Source organism: Ylistrum balloti, unplaced genomic scaffold, assembly GCF_031769215.1.
Source record: "Ylistrum balloti isolate Yb309-2 unplaced genomic scaffold, AGI_CSIRO_Ybal_v1 Utg371114, whole genome shotgun sequence".
Lineage (NCBI taxonomy): Eukaryota > Metazoa > Mollusca > Bivalvia > Pectinida > Pectinidae > Ylistrum > Ylistrum balloti.
Window position 1 is genome coordinate 607,961 of NW_026782612.1, and position 16,696 is coordinate 624,656.

Genomic DNA, 16,696 nt, shown 5'->3' on the forward strand with positions numbered 1-16,696 from the left:
CCTATGTACCAATACTTTAACAGGACAATTTAGCAGGCGCTTTTTCTTTAGTTTTGATAACAAAGATGTCAGATGCTTTGTGAGCTGTAGGACAGGGTTGCTCTTGAGATATGCATATGTTTTGTTGTCACCGAGCATAGCCACGACTTTGTTTCCCTATTCGTAAGTGTCAATGGCGACAGTAGCTTTTCTGCAGGTAAAATTATGATAGGGCCGTCTTGGTAACTTGTTTAAGTGCAATACGCTCTTCCTTTGATATGTAGTTTGTAGGTAGTTTTAAGACACCTGTCACTTGTGTGGTTCGTAGGTAGTTTTAAGACACCTGTCACTTGTGTGGTTTGTAGGTAGTTTTAAGACACCTGTCACTTGTGTGGTTTGTAGGTAGTTTTAAGACACCTGTCACTTGTGAACTCCGTTGATCAGTCTCAGTGTTATTACATGCCTGTTGTGTGGCTACAATAAAATCATTGACTTGAATTTTGTCTGGGATGATGGCATGATTCCAACCCTTAGATGTTAATTCAGCACAATTTGGCCTGGGTTCATTCAAACCCTAAACTGTAATTGTGATGTTTGTCATGAAAGTATCTACCATACGTTTCAACTCTGTCCAATGGCATTCTTTTGTTGTGCAGAATACACTTTCCCCTAAGATCGTCTGAACATCATCTCTACCATTGCATTGTCCTTAGCGTTTGAATCTGATATATAATAACCAACGTGAATAGGGCCTGTACCTCATATATATCATTACCTTATTTTTCTCTGGATAACGTGTGCCATTAGGTACTATAAGAAGATCCCGCTTCAAGAAAAAAAAAAAAAAAAAAACATGGCTGTTCAAGGGGGTTGGGGGTTTGTAAAACGTAAAAGATATTATATATATATATAACATTTTTGTAATGCCATAGTATTCCTAAGTTATACCCTTAAAACGTTTTAATCTTGATCCTATCTATTTTATCTACTGTACTAGTGATCTACTGTACTAGTGATCTACTGTACATGGTAACATTTTTCTTAAATTGCAAACATTTGAAAAATGAACAACTGACCAGCAATGCAATTATAGTAACTTAAATCACATTATACTACTAGAATACTAATATGAAATTAACTTATTTTTTAGCATTATTCTAAACTTTTTTGTTTTTCATCCACTAGATAAAAGTAAAAAAATGAATAAAAATAATAAATCCAAACAAACAGAGCGGAAATACATTTGATTTAACAATAACAGGTGTCAGTTTTCTCCGGGTAGGATAAGTATTTGTGTAGCCTACATATACGTTACACTATAACACACCGTTAAATTACTTTACTTGTGCGCAATATCTGTGTTACAACACATTAGCATTCCTACAAAAAAGAGTGCACGAAATAGGGTACATATCCATACACACGGTCTGTACATATGTCATCGTATGCGTGATTACACTCTCAGAAAACGTGTGACAGGCCCTTGGCAACAAGCCAACATAACAACAACATAGCTGTCCCGCACAGTATTGCTTCAATTTTTATCATTCGTCAATTTAATTTGTGGGCGGAGTTTGGGGAAAGGTCAATTACACGAAATGGCGGAGGAGAGCTACCTGGCTGCAAATGGGTGAGTATATTATATCTCAAACATATAAACTGATCAAGAGTTTTTAATGAAACCTATTCTTTAAGATAAAGATTCTACATTATTTTGAATCTGTCAATAAATCCCTATTTAGTTCTCATCTATCCATGCAGAATAACAAAAAATTGCCTCAGTATTGCACGGTATGGTATAAATGGACGGTCATCAGGACTCTTGAATCGGTCATGAATATTCAGATATTAATTTTCGTTTCGCGGTAATTTAGTCAAAAGATATCTTTAATCAGTGTAATAGACAAATTTGGTCTTTCTTGAAAGAATGATCCTTTTTGCTATTTTATGTGTTTTATGGATTATCATGGTATGTTACCTTATGACATCAATATCAGAAAGGCAAGTCGAGCTTTCAGAACTTTTTTGAATAAAATGAAAATTTCAAGTCAACAACATAACAGATAGTACTTACATACAAACCCGAGCACATTTGCTGGTCCAATTTAGGAATGTAGTGTTGTTTCCATTTCCGTAGTACTACCATAGTGTCACCGACACTACTGTAATGTTTGTGTTAATGAAGGAACATCAGATGTGTACAGGTCTGTATTTGTACCCTGTATCATTCCCATCGTCTCACAGATTTATCGTACAGATACGTATGTTATACCAATAGTTTGTGAAAAATCTTTTTACCACAGTAACATTAACACCCCAGTAAGACATAAATATAATTAGTCAGACTATGCATAACCATAGTTTGTTCAAAACGCACATGTTATGAGCATTTGTTTATACAATTTAGAATTTGAACAAAGCCAAACGGAAAGATACAGCTGTTTCGTCCTTATAGGACTCATATGTGATGCTACATCATACAATTGTTTCATTCTTCTATGACTCGTCAGTGACGTTACAACATACAGTTGTTTCGTCCCTTTAGGACTCGTCAGTGATGTTACATTATACAGTCGTTTCGTCCTTCTAGGATTGGTCAGTGATGCTACATAATACAGCTGTTTCGTCCTTTAGGACTCGTCAGTGATGCTACATCATACAGCTGTTTCGTCCTTTTAGGACTCGTCAGCGATGCTACATCATTCAGTTGTTTCGTCATTTAGGTCTCGTCAGTGATGCTACATCATACAGTTGTTTCGTCCTTCTAGGACTCGTCAGTGATGCTACATCATACAGTTGTTTCGTCATTTAGGTCTCGTCAGTGATGCTACATCATACAGTTGTTTCGTCCTTCTAGGACTCGTCAGTGATGTTACATCACACAGTTGTTTCGTCCTTCTAGGACGTGTCAGTCCTTGGAGACGACTACAGAAAATCAACAATGATCGAAAATGTGTTAAGATCTAGAAACAGAGGTACAGCATTACTTACTTGGAATGAACAAGAGTTACTTGGTGGGTGTCGTCGATTGAGCAGAAGGCGCTGAACCTTCCAGAGCTCTTGTCTTTCTTCAAGTACTTTGCCAAGGATATTCGCCAATTCTAAGTTATCTGGCTTATCACTGACGTTATACTATAGGTAGTGGTTTTGTAAACCGGAAGTGCCATTTTTAACACGATTGCTGAGAAATTGGGAGATTGGAAACACCACAGCTAGAACTATAATTACATATATGTATTTGTTACAACTACAGTGACTACGTATGTATACGGAAGCCCAGTGGTGTCAAATGAAATCTGAAGGAAAGTAAACTACTGCGAAAACAGGAAATACTTTTGGGAATATACCCAATACCATTGACTAGGTGTCGTTTATGGTTCCATAGCTTCGCTCACACAAGCGTCAAGACACGGCATATCAATAATTATGTCCCGCTTTTTTTCACAGATTTGTCACTCGATGTCATTCATGGCCATCACAGCTATTTGTTGATGTTTATTAAATTTGTGAATGCATATGTTGATTAGTATGCCCGCTGATACAATCGGGCTGTCGTATGTAGATCAACACTGGTACATCTTCGGAGACACCTGTTTGATTAAATTTCAAATAGCTTTAAGTTACACCATAAATTGTTTACGACTTATCCTCACTGCACTAGGGTCAAACATATTGCATTTCATTAGATCAGTTGACAATATTCACACAGATCAGATGTCTGGCTACAAAAAACTGTGTCACCAGCATTGCGTGAGTGCAGACGGCCTATATATTTTGACATTATACTTGCTATTGCATTACCTAATGTGCATAGTGATTTTTTGAGAGACCAAAATTTGACTATTTGCCAAAACTATTTTTTATCAAGTGATAAAGATCTGTTTTGTGAATTTCAGATTAAAATTTAATCTTACAAATGGAACAACTCCAAAAAGACGTCAACAGAGACTTACGAGGCCAATGACGTTCTGGTTTCTTCATATTTTCCCCCTAGATTCAATTATAAGTTGATGCATTGCTATTTTTTACTTTTTATAAGTTATACCGAGTTATGATGTGGTAACTAGTAATACTGAGTTGGCCAAGGATATTCGCCAATTCTAAGTTATCTGGCTTATCACTGACGTTATACTATAGGTAGTGGTTTTGTAAACCGGGTGTGGTAACGATTGCTAGAAATTATGGAAACACCCAGCTAGAACTATAATTACATTATGATGTGTTACATCACTACTGGAGTTATGATGTGGTAACTGTAGTTATACCGAGTTATGATGTGATAACTATTTTATACCGAGTTATGATGTGGTAACTAGTAATACTGAGTTATGATGTGGTAACTGTAGCTATACTGAGTTATGATGTGGTAACTGTAGCTTTACTGAGTTATGATGTGGTAACTAGTTATGATGTGGTAACTGTGTAGCTTTACGAGTTATGATGTGGTACATAGTTATACCTAACTAGTTATACCGAGTTATGATGTGGTAACTGTGTAACTGTAGTATATATACCGAGTTATGATGTGGTAACTAGTAACAGTTATTATACCGAGTATGATGTGATGTCTTTACTGGTTATACTACTTATACCGAGTTATTATATGATGTGGTAACTAGTTAATGTGGTAACTGTAGTTATACCGAGTTATGATGTGGTAACTGTAGCTTTACTGAGTTATGATGTGGTAACTAGTTATACCGAATTATGATGTGGTAACTAGTTATACCGAGTTATGATGTGGTAACTATACCTAGTTATGATGATGTGGTAACTAGTTTATACCGAGTTATGATGTGGTAACTAGTTATACCGAGTTATGATGTGGTAACTAGTAATACTGAGTTATGATGTGGTAACTGTAGTTATACCGAGTTTTGGTGTGGTAACTGTAGTTATACCGAGTTATGATGTGGTAACTGTAGCTTTACTGAGTTATGATGTGGTAACTAGTTATACCGAGTTATGATGTGGTAACTAGTTATACCGAGTTATGATGTGGTAACTAGTAATACCGAGTTATGATGTGGTAACTGTAGCTATACTGAGTTATGATGTGGTAACTAGTTATACCGAATTATGATGTGGTAACTAGTTATACCGAGTTATGATGTGGTAACTATACCTAGTTATGATGTCTTTACTGTAGTTATACAGAGTTATGAGGTGATAACTAGTTATACCGAGTTATCATGTGTTTACTGTAGTTATACCGAGTTATGATGTGGTAACTAGTTATACCGAGTTATGATGTGATAACTATTTTATACCGAGTTATGATGTGGTAACTGTAGTTATACCGAGTTATGATGTGATAACTATTTTATACCGAGTTATGATGTGGTAATAAGTTATACCGAGTTATGATGTGGTAACTAGTTTATACCGAGTTATGATGTGGTAACTAGTTATACCGAGTTATGATGTGGTAACTAGTTATACCGAGTTAGGATGTGATAACTGTAGTTATACAGAGTTATGATGTGGTAACTTTAGTCATAATGAGTTTTGATGATATAATTTTAGGGTTTCTTTCCCAACAATGAAGATGGATACCATGTTTAGTGGACAGGAAGGCGATATGTACTGCATCCACGGTCACGCTGGCAATATCTCACGCAGAGCAATTCTAAACAGTCTAAGTAAGAGTGTTTTTTTACATTTAAATTTAAATCTAAATTTAAATGATTGACATTCAGTGATATGTATCAACATTTCTGGAAAGGTGATGTACAGACAGGTATGTACAGACAGTATGTACACACAGGTATCAGACAGGTACGTACAGACAGTATGTACACACAGGTATCAGACAGGTATGTACAGACAGTATGTACACACAGGTATCAGACAGATATGTACAGACAGGTATGTACAGACAGTATGTACAGACAGTATGTACAGATAGGTATGTACAGACAGTATGTACAGACAGGTATCAGACAGGTATGTACAGACAGTATGTACAGACAGGTATGTACAGACAGTATGTACAGACAGGTATCAGACAGGTATGTACAGACAGACAGGTATGTACAGACAGGTATGTACAGACAGTATGTACACACAGGTATCAGACAGGTACGTACAGACAGTATGTACACACAGGTATCAGACATGTATGTACAGACAGTATGTACACACAGGTATCAGACAGATATGTACAGACAGGTATGTACAGACAGGTATGTACAGACAGTATGTACAGACAGGTATCAGACATGTATGTACAGACAGTATGTACACACAGGTATCAGACAGATATGTACAGACAGTATGTACAGACAGGTATGTACAGACAGTATGTACAGACAGGTATCAGACAGGTATGTACAGACAGTATGTACAGACAGGTATGTACAGACAGTATGTACAGACAGGTATCAGACAGGTATGTACAGACAGACAGGTATGTACAGACTGGTATGTACAGACAGTATGTACAGACAGGTATCAGACAGGTATGTACAGACAGTATGTACAGACAGGTATGTACAGACAGTATGTACACACAGGTATCAGACATGTATGTACAGACAGATATGTACAGACAGATAGTATGTACAAACAGGTATCAGACAGGTATGTACAGACAGACAGGTATGTACAGACAGGTATGTACAGACAGTATGTACACACAGGTATCAGACAGGTATCAGACAGGTACGTACAGACAGTATGTACACACAGGTATCAGACAGGTATGTACAGACAGTATGTACAGACAGGTATGTACAGACAGTATGTGCACACAGGTATCAGACATGTATGTACAGACAGATATGTACAGACAGATAGTATGTACAAACAGGTATCAGACAGGTATGTACAGACAGACAGTATGTACAGACAGATATGTACAGACAGACAGTATGTACAAACAGGTATCACACAGGTATGTACAGACAGACAGGTATGTACAGACAGGTATGTACAGACAGTATGTACACACAGGTATCAGACAGGTATCAGACAGGTACGTACAGACAGTATGTACACACAGGTATCAGACAGGTATGTACAGACAGTATGTACACACAGGTATCAGACAGATATGTACAGACAGGTATGTACAGACAGTATGTACAGACAGTATGTACAGACAGGTATGTACAGACAGTATGTACACACAGGTATCAGACAGGTATGTACAGACAGTATGTACAGACAGGTATGTACAGACAGTATGTACAGACAGGTATCAGACAGGTATGTACAGACAGACAGGTATGTACAGACAGACAGGTATGTACAGACAGGTATGTACAGACAGTATGTACAGACAGGTATCAGACAGGTATGTACAGACAGTATGTACAGACAGGTATGTACAGACAGTATGTACACACAGGTATCAGATAGGTATGTACAGACAGATATGTACAGACAGGTATCAGACAGGTATGTACAGACAGTATGTACAGACAGGTATGTACAGACAGGTATCAGACAGGTATGTACAGACAGTATGTACAGACAGGTATGTACAGACAGTATGTACAGACAGGTATCAGACAGGTATGTACAGACAGTATGTACAGACAGGTATGTACAGACAGTATGTACACACAGGTATCAGACAGGTATGTACAGACAGATATGTACAGACAGATAGTATGTACAAACAGGTATCAGACAGGTATGTACAGACAGACAGTATGTACAGACAGATATGTACAGACAGACAGTATGTACAAACAGGTATCAGACATGTATGTACAGACAGACAGTGCGTGCGTGCGTGCGTGTGTGTGTGTGTGTGTGTGTGTGTGTGTGTGTGTGTGTGTGTGAGACTTTATTTCTGGAGTTATTTCTTTTTATTACTATATTGGGTTTTTTTGCAACATTTTCCGTGGTGTTTCTTTATTAATTTTCAAAAAAAAAAGTTGCACTTGCAGTTGTTTTTTTCCGGAATGAAATTCAAACAATTATAGTATTATGTCAGTAGATATATGTAGAATACGTCGCCTTTTTATTGCTTTGGTAGACTTTCTCAATCACAGTGATTCTTTATTTCACAAAGAGAAAATAACAGACCAGAGGTTGGAATGCCAACAACCAATCAGCATAGCGGATTTTGGAACCGCAGACGGACGAGCATCTCTTTCGCTTGTCAATGAAATGATAGGTATGTACAGTATAAAAACACACAATAAAATTACGTTTCTATACAAAAAGATGTGTGTTAACATTGTGCCTGAACCCGAATGATTGACATCAATAAAATAATGTATTAATTGACAATGTAAAATGTTAGAATCGTCATTTTAAGTTTGAAATTGCATTAAGTTGATTCTGATAAACACGATAATATTGGCAAAAAATTGAAGATAAGACCAGGTAATTTGAAAACAAACTTTTCTGCTTCATCAGCTACACCGGCCATATTGATATAGGTCTCTCCAATCAAGGTCAGACACGTTCTTTAAAAATTGAATTGAAAAGGTACAAACAAAATTATAATGATATACTGGCTATTTTTGTTACAGATATCATACAGACAGATTTACGAAAGGAACAAGCAGTCATCATATATTATAATGATCAGCCCATGAGCGACTTCAACCTTCTCAGCAAAGTTATACATGGTGATGACAATAATACTCTTACTTACTATAAACTTTCTTATTTTGGTGAAACCAAATTTTAGCAAAAGAATCAATTTTGTTGAATTCCCGTATTTAAAATAATTGTTATGTAAACGACACCCTGAAATTTAGACCAATAAAAGGATATTTTATCGCAGTCAAATTTTAGCGCGAAAAGCACGAAAATAAAATCACCGTTAAAACCTGCACGTTTACACTGCACTCTTGTATACACATAAGTTTTTGCTTTAACAAACGAAATTGTTGTCATAGTGATATACTGTTCTCTGTATTAACCCAAATATGAAGTTGAGAATTTCAGAACAATGATATCTAAAACTGGAACATTTAATTTAACATGGGAAATTTGTTCAAAGCACTAATGTCTAACTCATTCTCTGGATATCAAATCGACTACTGTGTTCAGGGTAGAAGACCGTACATTTAGCTAACCTAGACCGAAAGGCAAAGTGTTCTTATACCGTGGCGCGGCGTACGTTGTTTGTCCGTGCGGCGTCCGATGTCTGTACATCCTACGTCCGATGTCTGCCCGTCCGGCGTCCGATGTCTGTCCGTCCGGCGTCCGTACGGCGTCTGATATCTGACTTGTACTTAAAAAGCATGATATTTTTCACCCTCTCCCTATAATCCATTTTGACACTCAAGTAAAATCATCATTTAAACCTCAGTTTGCCATGTTATGTGTAAGTTTACTGAATCATGTTATCGGGAAAGGACTTGGGATAAGTTGGACATCTTGTGCCAAATCTCTTAAGTGTAACATAGATGATGTCATCGTGTTATCGGGAAAGGACTTTGAATAAGTTGGATATCTGGTGCCAAATCTCTTTTGGGTAAAATAGATGATGTCATCGTGTTATCGGGAAAGGACTTTGAATAAGTTGGATATCTGGTGCCAAATCTCTTTTGTGTAATATAGATATGCAAATGAAAACATGTTCAAATCAAGCAAACTGACATCCAGTGATGCCGATATTTTTTCAGGCAACGAAGAGAGTGCCGGATTATCAATCAACAACAGCATATATCCTGTGATGATACCGAGGACAATGTATGAACAATGTCTTCCTGACAATTCCCTGGACCTGGCTATTTCTAGTGTAGCTACACACTATCTTTCTAAAAAGTATGTATGTATAAGCATTTCTCAATTTGCGATTAATGACATCAGTATCAGGTTCGTGCCGATAGGGTTAGGATTAATAATTATATACTCACAAGTTAAATAAAAAAAACAACAAACAAATTAAGAAATAAGATAAATAGATTTAATCAATTCCAATATTGAACATTTTTAAAGAATCTCAAGAACACGTGTAATTCTGAACTGTTTCATCATTCGAAAGAGTTTGTTTTCTGTTTTTCATTTATATCCAGCGTCTGCTTTTACTGTGTGGTTGCGACCTCACTGAACATCGTACCAGAGGCCCGTCGCAGTTAGAATAAAGTAAAGCAATTTGCCCAACTCAACATAACAGCAAAGAGAATGAGCGTGAAACCAAACTCATCTTTCTCTATCAATGCTCTTTTGACTGAACTCTCGCTGTCCCCATTTAAAGGAGTTAAAATATGGCGTGCAGCTTAGATTTTTCACAAGACTTTCGGTATAACTGGTTGTAAGTAATTTATCAAAACACGTATATACGAAAGGTTTTGGTAACGTCTTTTTAAGTATTTTATCAAATTATTTCGTCGGTTATTCATTATTAAACCGTTTGTCAACCAACGATGATATGATCAGTGTAGCTAAATTATACGGGTGTTATCGTGTACGTCGCGATGTTTGGATAGAGCGCTTATGTAGAAAATCCTACATGACGCCAAAGTCCAGAAAGGGAATTTAGAATCTCACAGATTTAACACAGAGAAGGATTTGTGATTTTTTGTATGGAAGCTGAGAGTGGTTAAAACAAAAACGAAAAAAACTACAAACTCCGTATGACATTGTGATTGCTTTAAACAGTTGGTCGCTAGAACTTTATCGTAGCAAGGGAAACCTAGGAACTTTTGAACACTGGATTTCATAATATTTTGACTGACAAAATACATTTTCAAACTTTATAATAAATAATAAAAACATTCTAAAAGTCTTAAATACTTCAGACAAATGACAAATGCAAATACATTAATGGTTTTAAACAGATGTTGCAAAATAATTTTTAGAAAAATACACTTTTAATCAATGACGATAAGGTCATCAGAATTCCTGTTTACCCGATCTCTCGTTTAAGGCTCGGAAGCCTTCGTCACTTTCCGTAAACTAGAAATGCATCGTCTCTTACACGGTAGATGCCGAAAAAGTCTTTATTTAGCATGAAACGTGCGATATTTTTGTTGCTCTTTGTCCTTACTGAATTAAAAAATTGAACCTGTAAGATTTGTTTAAATTTAATAATATTTGAAGGATTATGAAATTTCATTTGAAGTGATGTAAAAAGAAGTTCAATGAAGCCATGAAGCAAACAGTTGAATGTCATATGTATATATAATATATTTACATTATGAATATGCAAATGAGCATTCTCTCGTTTGCACTTGCTTTTAAGCAGTACTTCTTCAATATAACACAAATAATGAGATATAAGTTATAAGGCTGTCAGCTTCCAAGCACTTTACTGTTGTAAATACAAATGACGTCATTTCCGCATGCCAATAGATATCAAATGACGTAACAACTTCCTAAAGTTATATCATCATTACTATATTTAGAGTCTGCCATATCAAAAATGGTATATGCATGGGGACTGCAGATGATACCGAGCAAGGTTTGATGAGAGAACAAGGAATAGAAGACTGGAGAAATTTTGTGATTTCTAGAGGACGGGAATTAAAGCCAGGTATTGTAAATATGTATTTTTACTGACATAGCTAAAGGTTTGAAATCAAATCAGTATGGGTAGTTTTTCATTCCTTAAATTTTAGCTCACCAGAATCATACTTCGATGGAAAAATTTCAATATGATTTGAAATGAAATTCCAGAAAATGTTCCCTGCTTAAAAGTGGTATCTGAATATTTGACTTTGAGATGGGATAAAATGTACCTACACCTGTGATCTGACTTGTAAAATACGCCGAACAAAAATATAGTAATTTGTCATAATTTGATATCGAAATGGTTTTCATATCCTAGAAATGATGTCGTATTTTCAGACAAAATGACAGCGCAACAAATTAGAGACTTTGAATTTCCAAAAAATGTCATAACTTTGTTGTGTGTCTTCTACATCACAAAATCTTATGAACATAAATATAGACGTTTACTTACATTATAATTTAATTTGATACTAGTCCTGCTTTAAAGTCAATCATATTTTACTTTCGTTGAGTAAAGTTGTTTTATTTTTATTGAATAAAGCCATGTTACTTTATTGAATAAAGCCATGTTACTTTATTGAATAAAGCCATGTTACTTTATTGAATAAAGACAGCCATGTTACTTTATTGAATAAAGCCATGTTACTTTATTGAATAAAGCCATGTTACTTTATTGAATAAAGCCATGTTACTTTATTGAATAAAGACATATGTTACTTTATGGAATAACGTCAAATTCTACTATTAAAGTAATCTGTTACTTTCTTTGACTATAATCCTATGTAAATTTTATTGATTAAAGTCGTAGGTTATTTTTATTGAATAAAGTCAAATGATACTTTTGTTTAAGTCAGGTACTATTTTTATTGATTAAAGTCATATATTACATGTATTTGATAAAGTCATGTTATATTTATTTGATAAAGTCATATGTTACATTTATTGATTAAAGTCATATATTACATGTATTTGATAAAGTCATATGTTACATTTATTGATTAAAGTCATACGTTTCATTTATTTGATAAAGTCATATGTTACATTTATTGATTAAAGTCATACGTTTCATTTATTTGATAAAGTCATATGTTACATTTATTGATTAAAGTCATATATTACATGTATTTGATAAAGTCATATGTTACATTTATTGATTAAAGTCATATATTACATGCATTTGATAAAGTCATATGTTACATTTATTGATTAAAGTCATACGTTTCATTTATTTGATAAAGTCATATGTTACATTTATTGATTAAAGTCATATATTACATGTATTTGATAAAGTCATATGTTACATTTATTGATTAAAGTCATACGTTTCATTTATTTGATAAAGTCATGTTATATTTATTTGATAAAGTCATATATTACATTTATTTGATAAAGTCATATGCTACATCTCTTTAATAGTCATATGCTACATCTATTTGATAAAGTCATATGCTAAATCTATTTAATAAAGTCATATATCACATTTATTTTATCAAATCATATGATACATTTATTTAATAAAGTCAGATGCTACATCTATTTGATAAAGTCATATGTTACATTTATTTAATAAAATCACATGTTGCTTTTCAGGTGGTTTTCTTATCACAATGAACATCTCATCTAATGACATCGGTGAAACATGCTTACCAATAGACAAAGGGGTTCCCCACTTTGCCAGCTTCTGGTCAGATATGAAAAAAGAGGGTCTGATAACACAGGTTTGCAGTTTTAATTTTGAAATTTACCTTTTAATAATCTAAATCGTTAGTGACAATCCCGATCCTTCGATTTGTGAATTGTTACAGACGTGTCGCAGACAGGAGAAGCTACAGTTAATAAGTTTTTCTGATATATGTGTGTCTCCACCTTTTATCTTATTGGTGTTGTCTTTCATTTTACCTGTCTGTTTGTCTCTCGCGGAGTAAAGATAGCAATTATATGTTATATGCCATTATACAATATTAATTTCGTTATGATATATTTAACGGATTTACGCCATCTTGGAAGATTGGAATGAAACCACCAACAATACAGAACAGCAACATGATATTGATAATCTATAATCAATATTCTGAAGTTAGTACGTTAAGCTGTTGGTAACATATGAAAGCATTTTCTTTGTTTCCCTTGAGTTGACTAAAACAAAACAAAAAAGCAAAAAAAAAAAAAAAAAAAAAGGAGAAATAAATAAGAGGCTTAAGTCAAAGATTTAAAAGCATATTTATTCGCAGGACGAATACATAGCAACGAACTTCAACAGCCACTACATGAGAACGCCAGCTGATTTTGCGGAGCCATTCAGCAGCGATATCCCAGAAGTAATGGGCCTAGGCTTGGAACTTGTGTCTTTGAGATCAGTGAAACACTACCTGCAAAAACCAGTATTTCAAATTGGTAACAAAGGTTAATTGAAATACATATTTACTTACCTATTTCAGTAAGCATAACATTTTAGCACGAGTGTTCTATTTTAGTGACCCGACATCCACAACGGCGGAGTCCAATCCTTGAAATGTTATATTTTTTTGAAAGCAGTACTGGATCACAGATCAACACGAGCAGTTAATTGCTAAATAGTTAAAATATTAGGATAAATAATTTGCAATATACTGAACCTTATTTTCAATATTTAAAGGGCATAAAAATTCTTAAATTAGTGGACATTTGAATTCGTGAATTATGAGTACTCATGAAATCAACGAAAATAAAAGTACTCACAAAAATTAGTATTTTTACAGTAATATTTATAGTTAGGCTTTAGCGCGAAATTTTAGGCCCCGCAAAAACAAGCACGATTCACTCACATGGCCGATCATCATATAAGACATGACTCCGGAAAAGAAACATAACAAGCCGTCCTCTGTCATCTTATTTTTTTCCTTTATCATATCCGATGAAACACATCAATTAAAAAACTTAAGACAGAACTTATATGTTTTCCTGAACAATAAATTACTAATTAAGATACTTTTTATTAAACATTTACAATTACGTTACGTATTTTGGAACCAATTGATTTTTTTTACATGTTTAGCGAAGAGATATAAAAAAGTAAAAAAATAGAAATGCACTTGTCACAGCCACTATTTTGTTAAGAATCTCTGTTACAACAAATTCAGCAACGAAGAAAAATAATAACGAATCAATGTAGATTGTCTGTCGTTTGAGAACTCCTTATCAGTATTATCTTCTTGGAGGAATGAGCAATGATATAAGAATGTATTAATCTCAAGGGTTTGTTACAGATGACAACGAAAAGCTAGAGTATTCCAGGGAAACAGTTGCTATGATTTACCCTTGGATGCATCACGTGCTTTACGGGGGATTGTCTAAAAAAAGAACCGAGGAGGAGAAAGAAAGGATCATTGATAAATTCTTTTCAAGATTACAGATGTATGCGTTTGAACATTCTGCACACAAACCGTACCTCATCTTTACAGAAGTAATTGTCAAAAAATGTCAAAGACATGATGTAAAATAAGGATGAGAAATACTAAAAATCATCTTCATTTTTACTTTGGTTTTAAGTTTTCGTCTTTGTAGAAGCCAGAGAGGTATGATTCTTGCATTGAAATGGTATTTTATAGTGTCATCACACTGAAATGTTACAATGAAGACGTAGTTCAGCACGGCGTTTCGTCGTTGACGTAATATTAACAACGGGCTCTCGGTTTCCTGTGCATTCTGCTCAGTGCTGAGTGTTAAGTACGGACAGAAAACATCCTTTTTAGTGACTTTCGTACATGCCAGACAGATCAGAGTGAGGTTATGTCCAAAGAGACGGTCTTATGAACAGATAGAGAAAATACAAAGACCCTCTAGTTTAGGCAACATTTCGTAACATGAAATAAGATCTTTCAGTACAAATAACTTATCAATGATGACGTTTATGCGTTTTTCAGCAAACGACGTTTCGAAAGAACAAATGTCATTTTGATATAAAGTTGGGTATAATAACGTTAAATTTACACCAATTTTACAACTATTCTTGTTATAGATATCAAATTCTTTCTTAGTTTTGTTTTCAACGTAGAAGAGGTGGAATGGAACGGCATTGTATTTCCATTACAGTGAGGAAGGAATCATCGATTAGACTCCAGCTATGATACAAGCTATAGCGAAAATCAAAGTTTTGTGTTGTTATTTTTTTCTCATCACACTAATAAAATATCTTGATAACGTGATCTTTTAGAAAAAGTAGGAAAAATTGCAGAAAACATGTTGAAATTAAATGGATGTATTTACTCCACGATCATGAGAAGAATTATGTGTGACAAAGACCCTAGACGTTCACGCAATATCATATTTATTTGACGATTCATCGCCACGCGAACAGCTAAGGCCAACTGATGGCAGAGAGTCGTTGTAATACCTGGTGTTATCCCATCGAACAACATACGGAAGACTCGCCATCTTCCTGAGAAAATTTTACCGCTAGATGTCGTTGTACACATCGATTTGTTTGTTTCTTTGTTTTTGTGATGTTCATATTTTGTCCTTTCTACATCGACTCTGAGATTGAATAAATATTTTATTGACACGTATGCATAATACACAGACAAGATTCCGTAAGAATCAATCTAATACATGTAATATTATAACTTTGACAATAAAATTGCCACAACTATTGTTCCAAGTTGACGACCTCTCTAATAAAATGTTTCTTGAAATGCAGATTTAGTTTCGTACGAATAGTTGAAAAAATACCAGCGACCATTATAAAATTCTATGGAGAAACATAGCGTTACACTGTAGATGTGTGTTACGTTTTAGTACAGTGTTAAGTTGTAAGATTGCAGAAACAGATCATATTATGTGTTTTGATTTAGATAGATATTCTTAAGGAAAGGATTCGTGAAATTGATGATACAGAAACTATAACAAGAAAAGTTTCCTACAGGATACTCCATTTAGAAAGAGTCTAATTTTACCGGAAGTAAGGTTTATACAGTAACTGTACGATCTGCGTTCGCGTACGTATAAGTAGTCCACGTGACCTGGAGATGTATATTAATACGTAAAGTCAACAACTTACTTAAGAGCTGGAGTGGTTTCAGGTTTATCCGATCGGTTTACATACATGGACCTGCTTACAAAAAGTCAATGTACCTGCAAAACAGTGACACTGTCGCTAACATATTTTTCCTTGACCTAGATTTTAACTTTTCGAAAGTAAAACAAACATAGTTAATGACCCCATGTTTTCACAAACGAACCTGTATTTTTGCTTTCGTTTTTGTAAAGGGGCCCGAGATAGGTGTATCAGAATAGTTATTGTTACTATCATTTAATC

At 34.7% G+C, this 16,696-nt stretch overlaps 1 protein-coding gene across 1 annotated transcript; it reads left to right on the forward strand.

Moving 5' to 3' along the window:
• The first annotated feature begins 1,577 nt into the window (after positions 1 to 1,577).
• On the forward strand, positions 1,578 to 14,884 carry LOC132560790 (uncharacterized). Its single transcript, XM_060225466.1, has 9 exons — positions 1,578 to 1,609; positions 5,506 to 5,621; positions 8,003 to 8,107; positions 8,469 to 8,567; positions 9,573 to 9,714; positions 11,298 to 11,425; positions 12,994 to 13,121; positions 13,635 to 13,806; positions 14,649 to 14,884. Exons 1-9 carry the CDS (start codon positions 1,578 to 1,580, stop codon positions 14,882 to 14,884), a joined length of 1,158 nt encoding a protein of 385 aa, XP_060081449.1.
• Positions 14,885 to 16,696: the final 1,812 nt, after the last annotated feature.

Coding starts and splice junctions, on each gene's coding strand:
- LOC132560790 (XM_060225466.1), top strand. CDS start 1,578: ATGGCGGAGGAGAGCTACCTGGCTGCAAATGG. Junction 11,426..12,993: donor AGGACGGGAATTAAAGCCAG/GTATTGTAAATA, acceptor GTTGCTTTTCAG/GTGGTTTTCTTATCACAATG. Junction 13,807..14,648: donor ATTTCAAATTGGTAACAAAG/GTTAATTGAAAT, acceptor GGTTTGTTACAG/ATGACAACGAAAAGCTAGAG.